Consider the following 24,297-nt stretch of genomic DNA (forward strand, 5'->3'; position numbering starts at 1 on the left):
GGAAAGAGCAGAGTAAATCACTCCTCCGGTGTACTCGGCTCTTTCCTTTCCATTGGTATGAGTATAGCCACGGGGGGTATAGTCACATGCTGTACCTGTGGCTCTATTCATAATACAGAAGCCGGGACGTGATACGGCGATTGGGGGGGGGGGGTACAGAGGTCAGAAAGTCCCCCAACTGTCCTGATCTCCTACTTTTCCCCTATCCTGCTGATAGGAATACCCCTTTAATAAAGGTCAGACATGACAGAAAATCCTTGATTTACCCTTTTTAGGGAAAATAATCTTCAGCAGGCAGACTGGGTCAGTTTGCAGGTACAAAAGCCCAGGCTTTCTCAGCACCACCCACACCCCCATTCTTCCTGCATATGGTATGATCCTCCACCTCCTGTAATTTGTCTCCGTTACTAGAGACAAATTTCCCTTTGACAGATAGTGGACAGTAGATTGCAGAGAAGTGAGACACCTACGGTATTGAGCCGGGTTTCTTCTTGTGGTAAGGTGTCCTTTGATTCTTATTTCTATAAATCACTTTATTAACCAAAGGTGGTTATATGGAGGAAAGGTGTTTGAACTGATAGTGACCTTTTAATATATAGTACTATGTATGTGTACACCTTTTATATGGTGTACACTGTCCACAATTACACCAGGCCCGTCATACAGAGTATGGGAGCTGTACTATTACAGTGTAATAAAAAACCTTCCTCCTTGTGGCTACAAAGGAAAAGTTTACCTCGAAACAAAACAAATGCACCTTTAGGGCCAAACTAGTCTGTCTTTTAGGGGTTAACACCCAGGTTGTAATTCTATCCTATATACGGTCACAGCTCTGGGCTGTATCCCAGCACCTCCAGCAGAGTATGGCCGCTCATCTAGGTCAGAGACTAGATTAGAACGTGGCACAGATTGTTATACGCTAAACAAGAGGCCAGTGCCATTGTTGTTCTGAAAACAAGAGACGAGGCCCTGATAGTTAAAGGGAATGTGTCACAAAGTTAAAAAAAAAAAAAAAAATGATGAAATTTAATTTGTTATTTTTTTTGTTACTTTATATGTGTTTTTTTTTTTTTTTAACATGTAAAGAAATATGAAAAATTAACTATCTAATTTTCCATATTTCCCAGTGATGGCCCCTAGGGGGAGCTCCAGCAGGAAAACTGCTGGTAAAAGTAACCTGATATACGGCTGTGCTGAAAAAAGAGGCAGTCTCTGCTCAACTGCTGTGACATCATCACCTCCCCCCTCTTTTCACAAAGGAACAAAGAGGGGAAAGGTGATATTATGTGTACTGCTGGGCAGCACCATTTTGTTGTTGTCTGCACAGAAGTATACTTACAACAAGTGTCCCTAGCCTTTCATAATACACCGCAGTGTCACAGTACACAGAGGAGCTATATAATACAGGAGGGTACAGGCTATTGTTCTCTGGTATCAGTAGTGTCACATGTTACAGAGGTAGGATATACAGTGGTGCCTTGGATTAAGAGTATAAATCATTCCGGGACTGTGTTTGTAATCCAATTCCACTCTTAGACCAAAGCAAATTTTCCCATAAGAAATCATAGAAATGCCGACAATTGGTTACAAACCCCCCAAATAATGATTTATTATTCTGAATAACATGTAAAACAGATGAAACAAACATTCAGAAAGAGCAGAATCTGTGATATTATAAGTTACTGTACAGTAATGGAGAGGATGGGAAACACAAGGGCGGACAGAGACTGCAGGGAGCAGGAAGGAATAAGCAGGGCAGATGTGGGCACATACATGCAGCACTCTCTGTCCGGGGAGAGAGGGGTTACAGCTATGGAGAGAGCTGAGAGGGCAATGTAGCAGAGCTGAGAGGGCAATGTAGCAGAGCTGAGAGGGCAATGTAGCAGAGCTGAGAGGGCAATGTAGCAGAGCTGAGAGGGCAATGTAGCAGAGCTGAGAGGGCAATGTAGCAGAGCTGAGAGGGCGATGGCAATGTAGCAGAGCTGAGAGAGCGATGGCAATGTAGCAGAGCTGAGAGAGCGAGGGCAATGTAGCAGAGCTGAGAGGGCAATGTAGCAGAGCTGAGAGGGCAATGTAGCAGAGCTGAGAGGGCAATGTAGCAGAGCTGAGAGGGCAATGTAGCAGAGCTGAGAGGGCAATGTAGCAGAGCTGAGAGGGCAATGTAGCAGAGCTGAGAGGGCAATGTAGCAGAGCTGAGAGGGCAATGTAGCAGAGCTGAGAGGGCAATGTAGCAGAGCTGAGAGGGCAATGTAGCAGAGCTGAGAGGGCAATGTAGCAGAGCTGAGAGGGCAATGTAGCAGAGCTGAGAGGGCAATGTAGCAGAGCTGAGAGGGCAATGTAGCAGAGCTGAGAGGGCAATGTAGCAGAGCTGAGAGGGCAATGTAGCAGAGCTGAGAGGGCAATGTAGCAGAGCTGAGAGGGCAATGTAGCAGAGCTGAGAGGGCAATGTAGCAGAGCTGAGAGGGCAATGTAGCAGAGCTGAGAGGGCAATGTAGCAGAGCTGAGAGGGCAATGGCAATGTAGCAGAGCTGAGAGGGCAATGGCAATGTAGCAGAGCTGAGAGGGCAATGTAGCAGAGCTGAGAGGGCTGGGTGAGTTGCAAGGGGGTGGGTCACACATGGAGAGAAGGTATATAATACAGGAGAGTACAGGCTATGGTGAGTGTGTATTGGGGCTAACTGTACCAATTTCAAGATTTGGAGAAAGGCCTGTGCTCTGCTATGTACAGCCACCTCAGTGAGACAGCAGCAGCTGATGGTGATAAGTGACTGGGGCTCCTATGCTGGGTCAGTGACTGGTTACATTAGGAGCCCCTACAGCTGTAGGAGTTGCTCCTGTCCTGGGTGCTAATACATTGGTGTATTTCTCTATAGCTATAATCACTGTGGAGGATAATGCATGTATCTGATGTATGTACTGGTAGTTATTGTGGGGTCCCAGCCAGATAAGCTGAAAGTACATGCACTATCCTCCACAGTGACTATAGCAACTCTCTTGTCAGCTCCCGAGCTCCTCTGCTAACAGCCGCCCCTCCCCCCTGATACAGCAGAGCAAGGCAGGGGACAGAGAAGAGGCCGGCTGCAGTACAGAACTCCTTACACACAGCCCGTCCATCAGTCTCCCCATCCCCCTGCACATACGTCCTCTCCATCCTCCTGACAGATCCCGGAGCTCCTCTGCTACCCCTCACCCCCCAGCAGAGCGGCACAGATAAGAGGCCGGCTCCTCACATTGTGCGGCCGTCCAGCTACCTCCTCATCTGCCTGCTGCCCCCGCTGTCTGGCCGCACATACAGAGCCCCGGCACTGGTGTCTCCTCACTGCACCTCCGGCCGCACACAGAACCTCTCACAGGACTTCAGTAAGATGGCGCCCCCTCCCTCCCACAGCTGTGTACTGCGCATGTCTTTGGACATGTGCAGTACACAGCTTAGGAAACACAGTGTAAGTGAACGGGACGGACTCCGTCCCGTTCACTTCAATGCTGTGTGTATGCCGTACAGCATTTGTGTAGATGTCGTGAAATGACGTCATACACAGATGCTCCCCAAGATGGCAGCCCCCTGTGCAAACATCACAGTGTTTTAAAACACTGATGACACATGCCAAAAAAAAATAAAAAAATACTAAACCACTTATCTTTTGTGATTAAATTTTTTTTGTAAAGAAAAAAAAAAGCGACACTGTCCCTTTAAAGGCAAAATGTGACTAGACTTTATGTAACCTGACACGTATGAGGAATGCCCGGTGTACGGGGGCGGTCGACCTGCTACCTGAATACAGATTGCTTAGGGCCCTATTCCACCGGACGATTATCGTTCACATAATCGTTAACGATCTTAAACGACCGCTATTGCGAAAGACCTGAAAACGTTCACTCATTTTCATGGAACGATAATCGTTACTTATGATCGTATTTGCAATAGTATTTTTTTCTTCGCTATTGCGTTCGTATCTACTGCGAAAGACCGAACGACTTCTTATTCAATGCGAACGAGCAACGTTAAAAATAGGTCCAGGTCTTATAAAGCGATCAACGATTTCTCGTTCGTTTGATAATCGTTAAATGCATTTCAACCGAATGATTATCGTTTAGGTTCGAACGATTTAACGATAATCTGAACGATAATCGTCTGGTGGAATAGGGCCCAGTCTAGTGCAGCAGTCCCCAACCCTTTTTCCACCAGGGATCGGCTTCAGGCAAGACCCCCCCCCTTTTTTTTTTCCCCAATGGTCCAGCGTGTTGGTGGGAATTTGGTCGTATGGGGGCAGGATTATAGAGGGGGTGGATGCTGTATAATTAAAATATGACGTTTATAATGTGATTGTAGGAATAGTCTTGTGCCCTTTAACCATCAACAACCCAGTTCTGGTCTGGGGACTGTCTGTTGGGTATTTCTGGTCTTGTGGATTCTTACAGTATAGTAAAGATGCCAAAAAATAAGAGCCCTGTAGTTATATTTTGTGCTATTTTTGATCCTCATACACAGTGTTGTATGTAAGGTTTTTTTTAAGCTTTGATCACAGCTTATTGAATCTTGTAAACTTCTGATGTAAGAACCTCCTCAGGCTGTGTACACACTATCATACACTGTGTATAGTACTGATATAGGTGTAATGCCTTTCTACTGCGCTCTGCATACTCTACTAAAGCCCCTATTCCACGGGCCGAATAGAGGAGCAAACGAGCGCTCTCAGCTCTTGTTTGCATCTCGTTCCCCGCCCACTGCTGTCGTGCAATGTCACCTGATCGTTGCCTTCTATTCCACTGGACTCTTATCTGCTGAATACGGCCGATAATCGTTCCGTGGAATAGGGCCTTTAGATACAGCCGTGTACAGACTTGCCTCAAAGCTTTTTTTACCTGGTATTTCAAGGGGATAACTTGGGCCAAAAGCAATGTGAAACTCTGGGTCGGAGGCGTCGCCCTGTTACTAGAGCCATACATTATCTACCATCCGGGGACTTTTTGGCTTCCTGGACATTATCCTGAGTAATTTTCTGGTGGACTTTTTATTTCATCGAAGTAACTTTACATTATGTACGTAAAGGGTTTTTCCGGTTTTAGACAAAGATTAACTAAGGGAATTTTTGGTTTGCACCTTTTTCCTCCTCATGTTCAGCTCTTTTTCCATTTTTCTTTACCTCCTGATCCATATAAGGTCTTGTGTGTGTTTTTTTTTATTTTTTTTATTGTGGCATTAACTGTTTGGAAATGTTTCCGTAAAATATGCTTCAAAACCCGGGGGAAAAAAAGCAATTTCGCACTTAGGCGGGATTTTGCGCTTATTCTATTTTCCGGGTAAATTTTGGTCCAGTACAACTTGAAACCAAGCTGCGGGGGTAAATGTGATCCCAGCCGTTATTCCCATAAAGCCAGAAGACCCCTATATACCGTGTATGGTGTTGATTTGCATCTACTGCAGGCTCTACTTTTTCCCCATCTGACATATAGGTAAGATCCAACAGTCCATGGGGCTCTCATGGCGTTATACTGTGACCAATCTGGGGCTGTTCTGTCATAAAGGGGAATAGTTTATTGTAATTGCCCATTAGGGAGTGACAGGTTTAGCTGAGCTTGTTGACAGGACGTGTCTGTGGCTGCAATGTCGTCCCCAATAAACCATCTGCATGCCCTGTCCTCACCGCTGCTGACCCATCTGTGTGCTCTCCTTGTGCTATGTATTGATCTGCCATAGATCACACCCTGGCTCCTCTCCTGTGAAGTCATCTGGAAGGAGATAAAAAGAGAGAATCAATGGAAGCTTACACAATGGCGACTAGTAACTGTAATGGCTATATCCGCTTTGTGTTCTGACCAAATGTTACTAAGAATTAGGGCAAATGAATGTCTGCAGGATCAGACTACACAGGGTCAGACTGTTGTCTGTTACCATGGCAATGCATATCTCCAGCCTAAGAGCTGTCACTGGATAGTAGGGTATTTTTTTGTGAGTTTAGTGTTATATAATTTTGCATTAGAGAAGGGCCGTCCTTCAGGCATTTGATAGCAGACGTGACTTATTACGGTTTCTGTGCCATGTGTAAGGGCTGCGGCTATTGGGTCACCAGTGATTGTATTGGCTCAGCATCTCCTTACAGTAATGGTCGGATGGGATGTGACTGTGTGAGCTCAATGCGAATTCTCACCTCGTACAAAAATCAATAGGGGATGTCACCCTAGCATTGCAGGCTTCAGCCTTTTATACGTCTTTCCTGTGCGGCCCGGCTTCTCCTCTGTATTGATCGGCACAGTTGTATATCTGCAGGCCATCCTATGGGTGTCATCACTTCTCAGCTGTCTAAACGTATTGACTGAGTAATGTGCAGGGATTGGTCCGCGCGGACCCGAGAAGGTTCAGCACCGAAGCTGTCACGCTGTCCTCACCTCCTTTGTTAGTTGTATAGTTTATTTATAACGTATCCTCTGTTCTCGTTGCTCTTTCCAGGAAATAAAACTGTCCAGCGTAGTGCTGTAATTTCAGCCTTGCACGGAGGCGCTGTATTACCTTCTATTAGGACAATTGGGATTAATTGGGGCTTTACCACGGAATCGCAGACTTTGGGGAGCTGGCGTGTGCTGTATCGGCGATTAGACTGCGGTCAGAGACGCCGTAAAGATAAGAACTTTATAACATTGTCAAAGCAGTCAGGTTGTGTTCTAGAACTTACCAGCACACTGATACACTGAAACGCAACACTGCTGTTAGCAGAAGCTGAGGTTCCTATAGCACAGGCCGCTTTACGAGCTGGTGATACAGGTGAACAGATCAGTAAGATTGTTCATGAGTAGACATGATCAAACAGCACTAATGTTAAGGTTCGTAAGAACTTGAACCATCAGTATTTGACTCCTGAAGTCTTCCCGTTTCATGAGGAAGGTGGAGACAGCCTGCCTGGAAAACAGGAATACAGCCTGGGCCATAGGTTGTATTCCTGTTTTCCAGAGTCAAATAACGATGGTTCGAGTTTGTACGAACCTGAACATTACCGCTGTTGGATCATCAGCTCAGGGGTTGGATGACATCTTATTTATCGTGAAGTTAAGTGTTTGCGTGGATATTGCCGGAGCCAGATATTGGGCTGCGTTCACACTATTTTGACAGTGTATGGCCTGATCATTTTCGTAAACGAGCACTAATCTGCTAGATCGGCGCTCGTTTACTGGACCAATTAGATGGCCTGATAATCATTAGCGATGTCCATGCAGCCCTTGCCCAAACACCTGATCCCTTACCTCTCCCCGCTCCCGGTCTTCTTTCTTGGGACTGCCACGGCATGTCAACTGACAGGCCACTTAGATGCTGCTGGTGCCAGGAGCACAGGAGAGAAGACCAGGAGCTAAGAGGTCAGGTGTTTGGGCAATCGTTGGCAGTCTGCCGCGCATCGCCTGACGATTTTAGGTCCGAACCTAAACCAACGATCAGCCGATCATTTCATCGTTGTCTCGATTACACGTTGGTGTTAATCGACCCGATTTGGTCGATTATCGCTCTGTGTAATAGGCCCCTTAGTTTGCAGGATTTGAGCGGACAAAAAAAATCGGCAAGCAGTAATTTGTCTGGTCAGATCCGGCCGAATAAGCAGAAACCTTACTCCTCCTGTTTACTTCAGTGGGGTCTGTTAGGTTTCTGTCTGTCCGTTCAGCGGGCTGTCTGGCTTGTTTTTTGTGGCACTGAACAGAACCCTGGCACAAGTGTGAAACTTGCCAATTACTGATGCAGAAACCTGCCTGTATTTTCTTATGTCCTGGCCAGACTAGGTCCAATGACCCGAAATAAGGACACTGTATGGGTCTCTGATGCAGTTGGTGTCCTTATACCCAGGACAGGGTCAGGAACTGCTGTCATAATTACAGTAGATTATTACTGAGCTTCGATGTAGGATGTACAGATCTCATTGCCATCTGCTGTATACTGAACCCACTGTCCTGTCCTATACAGCTTTACCTTGAAGCTGCAGCTTGTTTCCATGATCTAATCTGCACACAGTGATGTGATATCTAATAAGAGTCCAACAAGAATGTATAGCATAAAACGGTGCCCCCTGCTGGATGTTGAGGTGTAATGATACGTCTACATTGATTCTGATCTTTCTGTTTGTGTCATCGCCCTCTCGTAAACCCTATGAATTATAATGAACTGATCAGGATGGTGGTTTCTCTGCAGGTCTGATCAGCAAGCAGAGTGGAGGTGGGCGATGGAGCGGGCGGCCATTATCTGTCGGTGGACATGGTTACAGGCTCAGGTTTCCGACCTAGAGTTTCGGATAAGGCAACAGACTGAGATCTACAAGCAAATCCGATGTACTAAGGTAACAATAGACTTTATAGCTTCTACCGATGTCTAGTGAATTCTGCTCTGAAGATATGGCGGTAATATGAGCCGCCGGCTTAACTGTTAGTCAGATATGAGACTTCTGGGGAGAATGGCTGGCCTGTCGTCATGAAGCGGATTGTCAGCATGTGATCTTAAAAAATGTCTGACGTCAGAGCTGAGATGACTTGTGTAGTGTGTTCCTGGCTCATTACGGTGACTGGTGATCCTGAGCCATGTCCAGGAAGACTACTATGGTGCATTGCCTGAGATGGGATTGGAGGGGTAAACTACCCCACACTTGTCTTCCGGTTGTATGTTGTATTACAAGTCTGCTCTGTTTACTTCAATGGAACTGAGATGCTAAACCACTCACAAACTAAGGACAGGAATGGTGTTTGGTTTCTAATCACAGCTACATCTGTCACCATGGTAGTAAGCTTTGTCACTGGCCGGGTCTTTTGGGGTAGAAATACCAATGTCTGGCTGAACAGGATCTATTCAGCTGACATGAAAAAACCCACCATGCCTGATATCCTGGTATAAGGTAGCGGAGCAGGTTATTTCTGCCAGTGCAGATCTCCTTGTATACTGTTGTCTTGTGATAAATGGTTTTCCCGCAGCGCGGTGTACATCCTGGCCATGGTGACTGATGTTGGTTATACAGCTTTATGTGGTTACATTTTCCATGCTAAGCTGGCTGCTTTATCAGAGGACATACGGCCCTAGAATTTATTAGAGCCTGTGTAATGTGGCCTACTTCTACACCTGCACACAGCTCTGTGACGGGGGCCTCCATTAAGGTGACACAAAAACGGATAAAGTAGAACTGCCAACAATGCCGTGCTGATCCAGATGATTTTATGTACATTTCAGAATCCCTCCACCCAACACGATAACGATGAGAAGGCATATGATCAATGCCTTACCTACAGGAAAAGCTTTACTACAATAGTATCCTGATACCCCCCCTACCAAATTCACCTATCTACATAGGTGATCAATGTTATCCAGCAATACCTCAGCACACTTGGGTGTCATGTACCACCCCTCATCCTATAAGGCAGTGATTTTCAACCAGTGTGCCGTGGCACACTAGTGTGCCGCAACACATGGTCGGGTGTGCCGCGGGGAAAGTTCCCCAAACTATGGTGCCCCTGTGAAACAGGAGAAAACAATGGGGGAGAGAAACCTGGGGATGGGGGAGAAACAGGGGAGAGAAGCAGGGGGGGAGAGAAACATGGGTATGGGGGAGAGAAACGGCGGAGAGAAGTTTGGTGGAGAGAAGTAGGGGGGAGAGAAGCACAGGAGAAGTAGGGGGGAGAGAAGCACAGGAGAAGTAGGGGGGAGAGAAGCACAGGAGAAGTAGGGGGGAGAGAAGCACAGGAGAAGTAGGGGGGAGAGAAGCACAGGAGAAGTAGGGGGGAGAGAAGCACAGGAGAAGGAGGGGGGAGAAGAAAACAGGCCCAGGTTTCACACTGAGTATAAATACATTTAGAATCTATATTAACTATATGTATAATATGTACTGTTTTAGTGCCATTTTGGTTGGTGGTGTGCCCCGGGATTTTTTAAGTATAAAAAGTGTGCTGCGGTTAAAAAAAGGTTGAAAATCACTGCTATAAGGTATCTACATATGTGATCTAGCAATACCTTACACAGGTTGGGTGTCATGTACCACCCCATATCCTATAAGGTATCTACATAGGTGATCAGTGTGATCCAGAAATACCTCACAAAGGTTGGATGTACTGTACCACCACCACTCGTAGCTATAAGGTATCTACATAGGTGATCTGTGCTGCGGTATTGCTGGATTACACTGATCTGCTCCCCTGACATGCCGGCTGTGTTTACCGCAGCGCTATGCAACCAGTAATTCATCCTCGGATTCCTGACTGAAGGTTTCCCCCGAGGAGGCCAAGTGAAAAGCCGCCTCCAGTGTTGACTAAGGACCGGCCAGTCGCACCGCATGACACCTGCCCCTTCTGATAAAAAGCCTTTTTATTGCCTCAGAGCGGTTATTAAGCTCTCGAGCTCGGCATCTATCATGCTGTAGTAACACTGGTGTCTGGCGTTGGTTTCTGAGAAATGGAGACGATGTGTAATAGGGCTTAAGGTGCTAGTAAGGGGACTCGGCAGCCATCTATCTTATTACGGAGCTGTCGGTCTAAATATAGGCCGTTTATTTCTCATGGATGGCTGAAGCTGTATACTAGCTGCCTTATGAGTCTCTCTGGTGCCTCTATTCTCATGTATGTCAGGTGTATAGCTGTACATATCTGCGGGAGGTGTTGCTGACTTACATTATACTTCAGCTGTGGTAACGCTACTTGTGTCCTTTCCATACGACTTCTTGTGCATTAGCCTTAGGGAGTTGTCTTGCTGTAGGGTGGAATGGCTGGTGGCCATGTTAGAAGAAATGATGGCGGATGAGCACTGTTTGTAACATGACTTTGTTTTGTTTCAGGGAAGTGTTGTGCTCGGGGACTCTCTTCAGAGTGAAGACACAACGCTGCACCAGTCAGCAGGACACTCAGCAGTGCTGAATACAAGAGGCAGCCGGTTGCCTCCTTCCTCATGTTCCCCGTCTGTCATTAAAGCCCCATCTGGGGACGGTCTATGTGAACCTTCATCTAGCACTCCCACCCCTTCTCTGCAAAGTGCAGACAAACAGGTCAGTGCTGGCTTAGACACTGATAAGATTTAAAGACTCTGTGCAGTTTATGGTGTGTGTAGGGGAATTCCTACTTTTGGCTGGGGGATAAGAAAACTGTGAGGGTTCGACCTCTGGCACCCCCGCTTATCACAAGAACAGGCACATAGCCATCCCAGGAATGAATGTTATTGACCGTGCCTGCATGACCACGCTCCATTCATATCCAAAGGGTATGTCCCGGTTCTCTGAGTCAGCGGGCATCCCAGCAGTCAGACCCCCACTGTTTGTAAATGAAAAGCCTTTTGTTTCCATATAATTAACATATAGGTTTTCTTTTAGTTCATGCAAAGTCAATGGGTTTTAATTCAATCATTTTATTTACGAAAGCCTTTACAGGAAAAACATAAAGAAAAATCTATAAAAGCTATACATATGTAATAATCTAGGCATAAAGTTACATTTGAGTGTCTCACATATACGTGACATGTACATTAAAAAGATGTGAACCGGGCTCTAAAGGGGTACTCCGGTCAGGGGTTATTTTTAGGGTATGGCCAGGAAAGGGGTAGAAATAGAGGCCGCTGGTCACTGAAATCTCCGGTTCCAGCCTCGGGTCCCAGATCGCGCCGCCACTTACTGGTCTGAGCAGTAGCTGGAGACTTGACGTCTCAAGGCAGCTCAGCTTTACAGTGGTCAGAGCGGAGTGCCGCCTCGGCCGCTGATTAGCTGTGCTGCCTTGAGACGTCACGTCTGCAGCTCAGACCAGGAAGCAGCGGCCAGATGGGAGAACGGGGCGGTGCGATCTGGGACCCAGCGAGAGGTAAGTGACCGTCCGCCTCTATTTCCACACCTTCCCTGGCCATACTCTAAAAAGAAACAGCAGGGAGGGTGATGGCTAATACACAGGGGTCCCTGGAGGGTGAGTTACAGACTGGAGACTGGATACAAGGCAGTGTGCAGGTAACAATCATATAGCTTGTGTACAGAGAGAACATAGCTGGTATAACAGCCTGCAGGAGCCAAAGTAAACGTGGTTTTTATAGAGTAAAGTTTATGGAGTAAGTTTGTCTTTCACCATAGTAAGTACAAAGCAAGAATAAAGCAATGCTTGTCGGTGTCCATAGCCTTTTATGGGTAACCTGTGGATGAGGCTATTGATATTTTCAGTGTGAGCACTCTGTAGTCGTCGACTACGCCACTCACAGCGGAGTGATTCTTCACTCTTAGTGTCATATTCCCGGCCAGTGTTGTGGACGACTGGTTGACCGGTCTCTTCATGTACCGAAATAGAAATAAATCAGTCGGGGTCAGCAGGGCAGAGACTCTTATGACTGCCCAATTCCTGGCTGGTGGTCAATTAGTGATCACTTTGGTGTTACACAGCGTGTCTGATCACTGTACTGTCAGTGTTTCAAGCTGCCTGTCAGTGGCTATTCATGATAGTAGATGGCAGACTTCTCCTGAAAATGAAATGTGAGGCTGGAACGTTTGATTTGCTATAGTTTGTTTATGGCATAATGGCGGTTATTCACCACTTTTTACTATCCCACTGGATCAGCTTATATGTGTCCTATGAGCCACATTAATCAAGAGTAAAATACCCAGTGGTCCTAACCAAATCCTTAGATTTGTTACCATGTTGACTCCACATCATAGACTGTAAGGTTTTGCTAGCAGGGCCCTCACATCTCTTGTTTTAGTAATTCTGTAATGTCTGATGTCTATGTACACTCAGAATTGTATATTGCTGCGAAATGTATTGGTACTATAGAAATATTAGAGTCCACTATCAGACGTGTGCGCAGGGGTCAGACTACATCACTGTAATGAGTTTATCTTAATATACCGAAGTAGTGGCCAAAACCTTGCTAACTTGTCCTAATCGGCACAGTTTGTGTCTGTGTGTATATAGATTTCTCTCCGTGTGGTGTACAGATGCTTTGGGTCTATACTAGTGATGAGCCAACCTGGTGGACGGCATTTGAGAGTCCTGGCAGTTCGTCAGGTTAACTCATCCCTAGTCTTATGCATCCGTATATCAATGAACTTGTCCTGCTCACACAGCTGTTGGGTTGGAGGTGGCATTAAAACAATGTGTTTTTAGCCACATAGCATCCGATCCATGGCTGCCATGTGCCTTCCTGTGCTGTTGACTTAGTGAGGTCACAGCCAAGTGTTCATTCTGTAAGTCCAGCATGCCCTCAGAGCCTATGGCTATATATCAGAGCATGCTGGGGGTCAGGGTTTTGAAGCCACTGGAGATCCATAGATTGGTGGTGACTGCATCTTCATGACCTATCCAACAATGTATTTGTACTCCCCTTAAACTCCACAGACAGTACATAAGCCATGGCGGTGTGTCCGCTCTTCTAGAGAGTTGATTTAGGTGTCAAAGCATTTTTCATCTTATATTGACCAGGAAGCAGAATGTAAAGAGGTACAGGAGCTGTGTAGTATATGCTGTATACTCTACAAACTGTAACATGTCCCCTGACCCCAGAGGCGGCTGAAGCAGTGATGGTGGTTTATCTTTTGTGTATTTGCTGCTGTTGTATTTCTTGCAGTCCCCTATTTAGGGTCACATATTGCTGTATACTGTGCCCTGGCAGGATAAGGGGGTCTTACTCTTGTTTGATGTACAGAACACATGGACTATTTAAATCGTCCTTTTTTCCCATGTAAACCCCAATAAGAAAATGTATAATCCCTCCTAGAGATCATAAACCTGCTTAGTCATGAAGTCTGCAGCGCCAGGTCTCCCGTCAGGAACGTTCCTCAGGCATGGCTTCCCGTGACCGCAGCGGTCGGGAGGACTTCATTATTTTTTTTATGCTTGCAAATGTAAACTAGCCTGGGAGCAAGAGCAGAGCATAAAAACATACCGTACTGCAGTGACCCATGCCGCTGCCCTGCTTTGTAAGGGTTTTGGGTTTCGTCCATCCGTTTCTTCCCTCTGCTGCTTTATAACAGGTCAGTCAGGTTAAACATAGACCAGGATATTTATTATTCTTATTGTGTTGATCTGGTTTAGAAAATACATTTTAACTTTTTATTAGTTTTCTGAATTGGTGTCTGAAATATCATAATCAGATTCTGTGATGTTATGGCTACACAGAGACTTTGGTTATGACACAGGTCACATGACCAAAGCTTGTGGTGTGGTACTGTCTTCATCATAATCCATGAAAAGAATGGTGGCCGCATCTAGCAATCTGTCATCTGTCCTAGGTGGTTTAGCTGTTGGGTCATGGCAGCTCGTGGGTTACAACCTTAACTTACTAGATGCAATGCAGCCAGCTAGACTATGACTTTTACTCTTGTGACCTGTGACCCTAACCCCGGATTTAGTTCTAGAAACTTTTTAAGTTAATTGTAGATTTCTGTGCAGTCCTATTGGCTTGCTCCTGGTTAGAACTTCTCTGTATCTTCCCCATAGTGTGTATAGGGGTCTGCTGTGTGAATAGTCTTTTCACAATAGTTTCTGAAATATACAGCCCGGTAGGAATCCCCTGACATGATGGTCACGTTGTAGTCATGAGGTTATGGTTGTAGATTAAAGTTTTTTTTTACTACAGACCTTGTCTGTCATTTGATGATTTTGTTGACTGAGCCCTTGTAGTGATACAGATTGGGCCAGGAAAGCTATGATCAGCAGCGGTGTCTCCTAATACTTGGTAGCTTTTTGCAGTGCACTGACTTGTGGCAGTGTGGTAAAATACTGTCATTCACTTCAAAGATCCAGAAATCACATGTAGGCTTGTTAAGCATTGGTCTTTGAGCGGAGTCCTTTAAAGTAGCATTAAATGGGTCCACCCAAATTTCCAGCCACCATGAAGATGCACTGGGTGAATTAGTTTACATAGTGTTGTATGGGGCTGAACCTGTGCAGCTGCTGTAGAGCCATTGTGCTGTGTGCAGTATTCAGTCATTGTAGGTTACAGAGGTCAGTGACAGAGGCGGGATCTGAGCGAACTTGAAACGGATCCCGCCTCCATCACTGACTGGCTGAGCGGGCCCGAGACGTGACGTCTCGGGTCCGCTCAGCCAGTCAGTGATGGAGGCGGGATCCGTTTCAAGTCACGTCTCGGGCCCGCGTCAGACACCAGGAAGCGGCCAGGGACTAGAGCGCCGCGATGCGGGACCCGCCGCTGGTATCGGGGAGGTGAGTGGACGTAGTTTCCCTCAGCCACCTCCTCCCCGGTCCCAGGGAAAAGATGCCCCCCCACTTTGCTCTTAGCATCTCTTGTATCCTGTGGCTGTGTATAATTTCTGTAGCTGCAATGCATTTATCACTTGTCTCTTAGGTCAAAAAGGTTACAAAGCCTCCTCCACCTCCTTTACTGCCGTTTCTCTGCCGTCTCCAGCCCCGAGTGCTGGATCAGTTGCATCGGCTTCTCCAAGCCCTGCCTGTTGCTCAAAGCTGGAGGAGATGGACAGGGTGGTTAAAGGGGTTATCCAGCGCTACAAAAACATGGCCACTTTCTTCCAGAGAAAGCACCACTCTTGTCTCCAGTGCAGGTTTTGCAACTCTGTTCCATTGAAGTGAATGGACCCTAATTGCAAACCACACCTGAACTGGAGGCAAAAGCGGTGCTGTCTCTAGAACAAAGTGGCCATGTTTTTGTAGAGCTGGATAACCCCTTTAAGGAAGCTGGGTGAAGCCTTGCAGCCCTTGGCACTTGTGGGCTCTGGTAACACCTGTTTAACCCTTGAGGCAGGTGATCAGAGGCATTTTATTGTCTGATGGATATGGGTCTCATCGAGGATCTACGTCAGTCTGATGGATATGGGTCTCATTAAGGATCTGCGTCAGTCTGGTAGTGACCACTGGAGGTGGTTGAGAGGCTGAGATCTTCAGAGCTGGCTGTTATATAATTTGTGTAACTCCCATTGGGATTACCTAAACAGTTTATTGTGGCTAAATAGGTGACAAATTTTATTGTTCCTTTTGAAGGGGCTAATCATCTATGCATTTTTTCCTCCTTTCTTGCAGTGTTCCCGCCTTACACAGTCTGTTGAAAATGTTGCGTGTCAAAACCCTCTCCCCACCACAGCGTGTGAATTCCCCGGACCCCAAAAATCATCTCGTCAAGTCAACGGACTCATAAACTGGTTAGTGTGTGCAGGTTACTTCTTGTGAGACCTTGTTAATGTGGCCGATAACTGGAAATAGCGGTAGTGGCTGACAGGAGGCGGCTGTCTCGTGTCATCCCTGTAAACAGGATTCAGGGGAAGTTCCCATTTTCCAGGCTGATGCAAAGTGTACCTGTCTCTATAACTTTCAAAAAAAGAATGTAAGTTGCAAACATGCTTTATATTACATGTCCATTCACACATACAGGATCTGCTGCAGATATCAATGTAATGATTAATTGAGCGCAATATTCTGCTGCAGGTCCTGTTTGTTTAAATGGACCCTAAGGGGGGATATTCCCAGCTCAGCCTGTCTAGTTATACTTTTAGCATTCATCATTTTAAAGTGTACCTGTCGGTTTAATTGTTTATTTTTTTTGCAGAAATTAACAGTACAGGGGATTTTAAGAAACTTTGTAATTGGGTTTATTAGCCGAAAAATGGATTTTTATAATGAAAAAGCAGTTTGAAGCTCTCCCGCCTGTCTTCATGGTTATCTATGGAGAGGGGAGGGATGGAGGGAGATGAGGCACCAAAACAGGACAACAAAGAGTTTATTTACAGCTACATCACCGGGCTATCTCCTCTGAAGTCTGCACTGACCTCTGAATACTGGCTTTCATACAGCTCCCACTGTGTTCTCTGCTGTCGACTAATCTCCCCCCTCCCCTCTCCATAGGTTACACAGGGCTCGACTGATGTAAACAACACATGATTTCCTGATAATGAGCAGTGAATGAGAGGGGGGGGACTTGGAAAAGTCTTTTTGAATGCAGATAATGGCATATTTGCCTAATAAACCCAATTACAAAGTTTCTTCAAATCGCTTGGACTATTGATTTCTGCAAAAAAAATATTGACACTTTCCATATTTCTGCAAATACATTAATTCAGCAAACTTTTCTCCTCCTAATGTGCTGCTCTGTCCCTCTCATTGACATTTCATTGTCTAGGTCACTGACCACCACTCTGCTGTAAAAGCATTTTTTTTTTTTTGGGTTGGTGTATGCGGAGAAAGATAGAGAACTATAAATGGCTGTTATGTAGAAGTATAGAGCTATATGTATAGCTATAGTATAATGATATATGCATATATACTTATACACCACCGGTTGTCCTCTCCTGGTGGAGAAGATAAGAAATGGAGGACTTTAGTCTAGATTCTGCAGTAACCTTTCCATATCAGCTGGAAAATGAAGCGGTTTATGTGGTATGATAATACCATCTTGGTAATAGTCCTGAACCAGTCTCATACATAGAAGCATTGCATCTCTTTTCTGCTCTAATAGTCAATGGCACAGACAGCTGGTGCCTTTCAGCAGAATGGTGTGCGGCTGGAACCCTTCCACAGAGCCTAATGGGAATCCGTAGTAAGGTACAGAGGAGAGGCAGGGCCACAAAATGAAGTTTGTGCCATATCCTCGTGGTCCGACCACCTGGACCCCACACAAAGACCTGACCAGCGGTGGGCATGCTTACCACTGTTTACATTCTCCGGTGGGGGGAGCTGAGTGTTGTACTCTGCCATCTGCAGCAGCTCCTTCAGAATATGAATGGAGTGGTGCTGTGCATGCATGAGCGCTGCTGTTTCTCAGACGTTCGAGATTGCAGGCGTCCCAGCGGTCAGAACCCCTGTGATCCGATCTGTAACATAAAGTCATCAGATACAGGTCCCCCACCCTAAGTTTGCAGCTAGCTGGGCATATATCTGTTGTAGCCACCAGGGGAAACATAGTATTGTATGGTGGCCATTGACATGAACGTACTATCAGAACAGCAGTACCCTCTTTTATATAGCAGCTCTCGATTTTGGCTTGTAGAGATGGATCCCCCCCAGCCTGGAGGATGTTCATCTTCCCTGTGGACGCGGTCTGCCTTTGAGTCGACCCCCTTAGTCTTTCCAGGGGCCTCCTGCTCCTTACTGCTCCTGCTCCTCACTTTGTCATTAAACCTTATTTCTATTTTCCATCTTCTGGTTCTCTGTATGCGGCAATTGGTGTAAACAGCGGTTCAGGTTACCATGGTTACATCCCGGATCATGTACGTCTTCGCTGATTGTTTCCTTTAGGCTAGAGCTATACGGTGACCTTTGCCCATGATAAAATCTGTTTCCTTATGCGGGAACCACAAGAATTTCTACCATGTCTCACTTCATCTTTTCACTCTATAGAGAACCGTAAAGGTCGACTGCTGCAGTAACCTGTGAAAAGCGCATACAACCATGCATATAGACATGCCTGAGAGAGGCTATAGCGATGGCAACCAGTGACCTATCGCCCATGGTGTACACTGCTATACGTTTTCTTATTTTTCGGGTTATGTAATAACCAACCCATTGTAATAATACATAAGGCAGGGATGGGCTTAAATACTGTAGACTTGTTCCCTAACCTCTGGCTCTTCACTTGTAACAAAACAATGGCCACCAGGGCATGATGGGAGTTGTACTTTTGCAACAGATGGATTGCTGCAGGTTAGGAAACACCGCTGTAGAAGGTGTGAGCTCCTTCCATGTTAGAATATCCATGGATATTTCTTTTACCCCTTGTTAGAAATCTTCTACATAGAGCACCATGTTATCCAATCCGAGATCACCCACCATCCTTGTCTAGTTTGGACATGTTGCACCATTTATCCAAAGCAACGACAGGCTGCTGTGGCTTATGGTTGTCTGGAATCTTAGCATTACCAGACACTACCTCTCGCAGCAACTCTAACTGGGAAGATAGGGTGAAAAACTACATATAAATGTGTTTTTGTTGTGTGTGTTTTTTTTTTTTTTTGGGGGGGGGGGGGGGGGTCCTAATTTTAATGTAACTGATAGGCATGTGGATGCGGTTACCTTCAGTGTGGAAGCTGCTTATCTTGGTTTCTGCAGTACATTGTCAAATAGTGCTTCCTCGGCAATGAATAAGGTGACCTAGACTGTGGAACGAGTATCCTCTCCATACTTGTCCCAGACTGTATCATGGCTGCTGTATATCAGAGTGTGAGCAGTGAGATGCTTCACAGCTTATATACAGATAGAATCACGTGCATCTCTATTTTCTGCTCTCTGGGTATTGACCCTTCTCCATTACCCAGGATGTTTGGCCTTAGTGAGATGCAGGTCAATGAATAGAACGGCTTAGTGTTGGTTCAGCTAGATGCTAAGTTTCCCTATGCTTGGGACCTTTAGTACATTTTCTAGTAGTAAGAAGTAGTTCTGTCTGTGCGCACATTGCCTGCTTTGCCACACGATATTGTAGTTTTGAGACAAAGTAACTTGCATGTTGTGTATCTGGTCCATTAAAAAATTATAATCTCCATGGTGGTATCTGACTCTGGCAGTGATCTTGTGTGTGTAAATTCCGAGTGATCTCACAATCCACACAGTTACCAATGCTAGACCTGTAAGTCTGTGGTTACTGACCTATAGCTGGGTCTTCATTTCTCACCCTTCTCCTTTTGCAGTGTGCGTTCCAGTCTGTCTTGTAATGGTTCCACAGAGGATCTGGTTCCTGAAGAAGTTCTGGGGAAAAAACGCCGCATGGATGGTCTGTCCGCAGCACCAGCTCCCCTCGACGCCACCTGTGTAGCAGCAAGAACACGTCCCTTGCGTGGGCACAAGAAGCGCCGATTAGTCAGGTCCAGTGAAGTGTCATCTCTCAGTAGGAAGGTAATAATGCACCTCTTTTATAATGTATTGTGGATGTGTCGGGGTGCAGCCACCGCCCTATTCACTTTCTATGGACTTCTGAACATTCTCAATCTATACGTCCCATAGCGAGTAAATGGAGCAGCAGCTTAACACACCTAATGCTGCTCTGTAGACAATTGACCCCTCTTCTCATGAATCGGTGGGGTCCCAGCGGTCAGACATCTGGCATCACCCCTAAGATGATCACATCAAATTCTACTCAATCTTGCACATTCTATTTAGGACCGGTACACCTTGTATAAGTAGTTCCCATGTTGTATGAATTTTAAGGCATTATCCTGGATAAGCGTAAACAGTTTCTTGCTGAAACATTGTCGCCCCCTGTTCTCAGGTTGTGTATGGTATTACAATTCTGTACACCCAGGCTGAGGACAGGTGTGATGCAGTTTCTGAAAGGAGGCAACCATGTCTTTCTAAGCCTGTATAACTTTTAGTTATCCAGTTTCCTCACAGTAAAATCATTTGAAGCCCCACCACCAGTCCAGATTTCCTGTGACATTTAGTTCTGCTAAAACCTATACCCCCGGTCAATAACTATATTCTATGTATAATTGATTCTAATTTGTCATTCAGTTTCTCCATATTTTATGCTTACTTCCCATCTTTATAGAACCACTCCGAGACCGTTATGTAGTTAGGGGGTCATCTGTATGTATGTGAAGGGGTTACACGCTGGTTCTTGCGTTAATTGTGATTCATACAAGGTGTTTCCTGTAAGTTCTTGACCCATCACGGTTTTCTTGTATTTAGCCACAGAAGCAGCTGTCTGCAAGGTGTGACTGTGAGCCTCCAACTACCTGTATTCTATGTGGATGCAAAACCTACGTGAAGACTACACATCCCAGCACCATGACCCTGAATGAGCGCCTAGCTGTAGCCGATCCCTGCTACCACCCCATCCTCTCCTTCCCCTACGGTAAGCTACACTGTATATAAACCACTGTGATAGGAGTGCCATATAACTCCTTGCTGATCCTTGTGGATGTGATTTTTAACATTGAGTTAGAACGCGTGCTGAACAAGTTTTAAGTTATACTATATGTACATGACTTCCAGGCAGTTCTCACGTTCACACTAAATTATGACTAATAAAATATTTATGGGCGGTAATGCTGATTGCTGCTTTTTCCTACTTAGCTGTTACATACATGGTTGCAAGAGGAACCCTTCCAACAAAACAGGTGTTGACTTGTTTTGGGGAGCACAGCATTAAACTGTTGACTGAGCATTTGTTCCTCAGTCATTACACCCCCAAGTGTTGCTGTAGAGTGCATGTATTTTCAATAACAAAGGGACTAAGAGGGAACAAGTACTTTGTAATAGTTTAATCCAACTTGCATGATTGCGGTCCATGTGCGGAAATTTTGCTACATACCGGCATTGCAGAACTTTCGGCATTGACTCATTATGATGCCAGGACACCAAAATCAGTTTAAATCTTCGCGTTCTAGTGCTGACACAGCCATGCAGCTGTATCTGTGCAGTAGCGCTAAGATTTAAACTGATTCGTGTCGTCCGGCATCATAATGAATCATGATGCCGAGAGTTCCGCGATTCCAGCCTAGCATGTCTTCTGTATACAGACCGTGCACTGAACATGTGATTGCTCTCTTAGACCATATACTTTACTTCCTAACCTCTGATTGGGACGACTGAGGAAGTGGTGACTGTGCATCTAACGCTGTTTACAATTATTACAATTTTTTAATTTTTTTTTTGGCCTCATTCCTAACCATACTTTTGTTGACTTTGTGGCTTTTCAGATACACACCTTAACTTGCACTTTGAAGCGTTGCTGAAAGAAGACAGGCAGTTCCGGTTCTCTCACAAACTCAAGGCTCTTAAGTTTTCACAGCTCAGCAAGAAATCCTCAGAAAGGTTGCGGAGGGACTGTCCTAGCCCGACGGCGGATTTCACAGGCAGTAAGTGCCGCAAGACCCCGCTTTCTGGAAAATGCTTCTCTACCTGGTGGAAACTTTCTAAGGATATTTCACACCCTTTTAAGTGTCATTTGTTCTTCTTCTGAGACTTCTTTATATTGTGGTTACTTACCCATAAAAAATCCTCTAGCTTTTATTCATTACGTGGATGCAACATAGAATGGTGCGTGGCTCTTCTCTCATTTTTGCCTGTTAATGTGAATTGCTTTTAGTTCCCCCTTTTCACCACTAGGGGCACTAGTAACAGTTTACTCATTGTGTGCACTAGGTAGCTGTTATGATAGAAGTGACCAAGAGACGCTAAACCCCCATGGAGCTGAAGCTTGGCAGAGGAATGTTAGGTTATCCCCAGATGCAGAGAGAGTGAAATCACAGCTCTGTAGAACACCTCAGAGTCCATCACATTCAGGTGATTCCAGGTTACAGTGCTTAGGCAGTCAAAATGTTGGGAATGATCATGAGCATTTTACCCTCTTGACTGCCCATACCCATTTTTAAAGTGCCCAAGGGGGTTGTCTCATCAGACAGTGCCCATCTCTGACCCTTTTCAGAATTTCCCATGCATCAGCCACTTAATGCAGTCTGATCTCGGAGCCGCTGGTTAACGTGTAGTCTTTTAGATAATTTTCTTTCGAGTTTAAAATTTGCTTGGTGGGCAGCTTTTTAGTTTTGACATCAGTGCGCACCAGCATATATTGTCCCAGCAGGTTACATGCCCTCTCTTAGATGCAGGATTAGTCGTTACTTGGTAAGTTGTCACATGGCCAGTGAGGGAATACTCAATAGACTGGGGGGGGGTAAAGGGGCAGATAGATCTTAGATTTCTTTTGAGCATCTTAGGCTTCAGTAATGCATACACAGACTGGTCCCAACTGGTGTGCTTTCTGCTATGAGCCTTTAGTTGTTGAAGATTGAGGTTGAAGCTCAGAAATGCATAAGGTTCCCTTTATAAGAAAGTTGAAAATCATGTAAGTAGCAGAGGTCTTGGGATGGGAAGCTGAACCTTAAAGGAAACTTGTCTGAAAACCACTGGGATCCTATAAAGACGTTTGCTAGGGATGTGGCGTCATACGTTAATTCTTGGTTGTGCAGCTTGTGGGACCAAAATATTCACTGGTTTACTCTTGCAGAGGATAAGAGATCAGACCACTTTCTTTACATTAAGCCTTCCTTGCCTAGCCGCTGATATGATTGGCAGCTTTAGCATTTAGTCAGAAGATCACTAAAGCTGTTTGTAGTCAAGGGGATGGGCCAGAAAAGCTGTCAATGTGCAGAGCTCTGTGTCAGGGAGGGTGAAAGAACAGGGTTTATCATGGCCATACAGACTGTATGATGGAAACTGTCACCTTGGGAAACTCACCCCACCCCTGGATAAGAGCCCCTCATACTTACCAGCTCCTGCCGGTCCCATCGCTGCCACTCCTCATCTGCATTGAGCGTGCAGAGTCCGATGCCCATAGGAAATCACTGCTCCATTGACTACTTATGGGCTTCAGACTCATCTCTGCTCACTCACCTCTGCTTTGCATGAGGAGCGGCTGCGATTTCCCGGCGATGGCATCGGCAGGAGCAGGTAAGTATTGAGGGCTCATTTCAGGGGGGGAGTGGGTTCCCTTTAAGTATGTGCCCACTCTCCTCCCTGTCTCTTTATGGGCAATGTTAGTTTTAATAAAACAAAACAGCTAACATGTTCCATTTAGAAGAACAAAAAACTGTATGGAAAAGAGCAGATGTTTGGGGAGACTTAGTAGATACTAGGTAAGTAAGCTCCCTGAGCCCTTAGTAGGGGGGTATCTATACCACCCAGCACTGAGGGTTGTCAGTAAACGTATAACCCCGTCTTATTACTAAGCCTCTTCACCTTCCTTATTCCTGCTCACTGTGGTGACTCTTGGCCTTACATATTGGTGACCTGGAAATATAATCTATGTTCTGGCTTGCAGGGTCTCTGTTTCGAGAGGACAGGCAGTACAGAGGAACACCAAACTCCAGCATATACACATCCAGCCCTGTTACACCAAGACCAAGCAATGCATCCCAGCAGCTTTCATCCCTCACAGAAACTCCCCCTTCATCTAACTCAGCGGTGAGTATGTGGTAACAGCGCTCTGATGGGGTCAAGGGCACATGGGATAGAAATGCTGCAAATTGTCTGCAGCATTGAGAAGCTAGTGTGAATGGTGGTGAAATTGCCATAGTGGTTTAGAGTAACATGTTAAAGGAGTACTCCGGGCTGGGGTAATTTTTGTTGTACGGCCGTAGAGTGGGTGGATATAAAAGCCGTCATTCACTTACCTCCCCGGTTCCAGTGCAGAGTCCCAGATCGCAGCCCCGTTTTCCCGTCCGGCTGCCGCTTCCTGGTCTGAGCTTCAGCTTGAGACATGACGTCTCAAGGCGACTCAGCCATTCAGTCGTAGCGGATTCCCGCCTCGGCGGCTAAATGGCTGAGCTGCCTTAAGATGTTACGTATCAAGCCGCCGCTCAGACCAGGAAGTGGCAGCCGGACGGGAGAGCGGGACGGCACGATCCGGGTAAGTGACCAGCGATCTTT

At 45.8% G+C, this 24,297-nt stretch overlaps 1 protein-coding gene across 2 annotated transcripts in view; it reads left to right on the forward strand.

The window, feature by feature from the left end:
• LOC138783924 (KAT8 regulatory NSL complex subunit 1-like) overlaps positions 1–24,297 on the forward strand; it is a 49,182-nt gene that overhangs the window by 18,939 nt on the left and 5,946 nt on the right. The window contains exons 2-9 of one of the 2 annotated variants that reach the window (XM_069959252.1): positions 8,168–8,312; positions 10,785–10,991; positions 15,967–16,085; positions 19,560–19,764; positions 20,557–20,722; positions 21,570–21,728; positions 22,015–22,155; positions 23,690–23,832. In XM_069959252.1, the coding sequence (XP_069815353.1) occupies positions 8,168–8,312; positions 10,785–10,991; positions 15,967–16,085; positions 19,560–19,764; positions 20,557–20,722; positions 21,570–21,728; positions 22,015–22,155; positions 23,690–23,832 (1,285 nt within the window). The remainder of the gene's footprint in view (positions 1–8,167; positions 8,313–10,784; positions 10,992–15,966; positions 16,086–19,559; positions 19,765–20,556; positions 20,723–21,569; positions 21,729–22,014; positions 22,156–23,689; positions 23,833–24,297) is intronic. The other variant, XM_069959253.1, reaches the window with a different exon arrangement.

Source organism: Dendropsophus ebraccatus, chromosome 2 (assembly GCF_027789765.1).
Source record: "Dendropsophus ebraccatus isolate aDenEbr1 chromosome 2, aDenEbr1.pat, whole genome shotgun sequence".
Classification (NCBI taxonomy): Eukaryota; Metazoa; Chordata; class Amphibia; order Anura; family Hylidae; genus Dendropsophus; species Dendropsophus ebraccatus.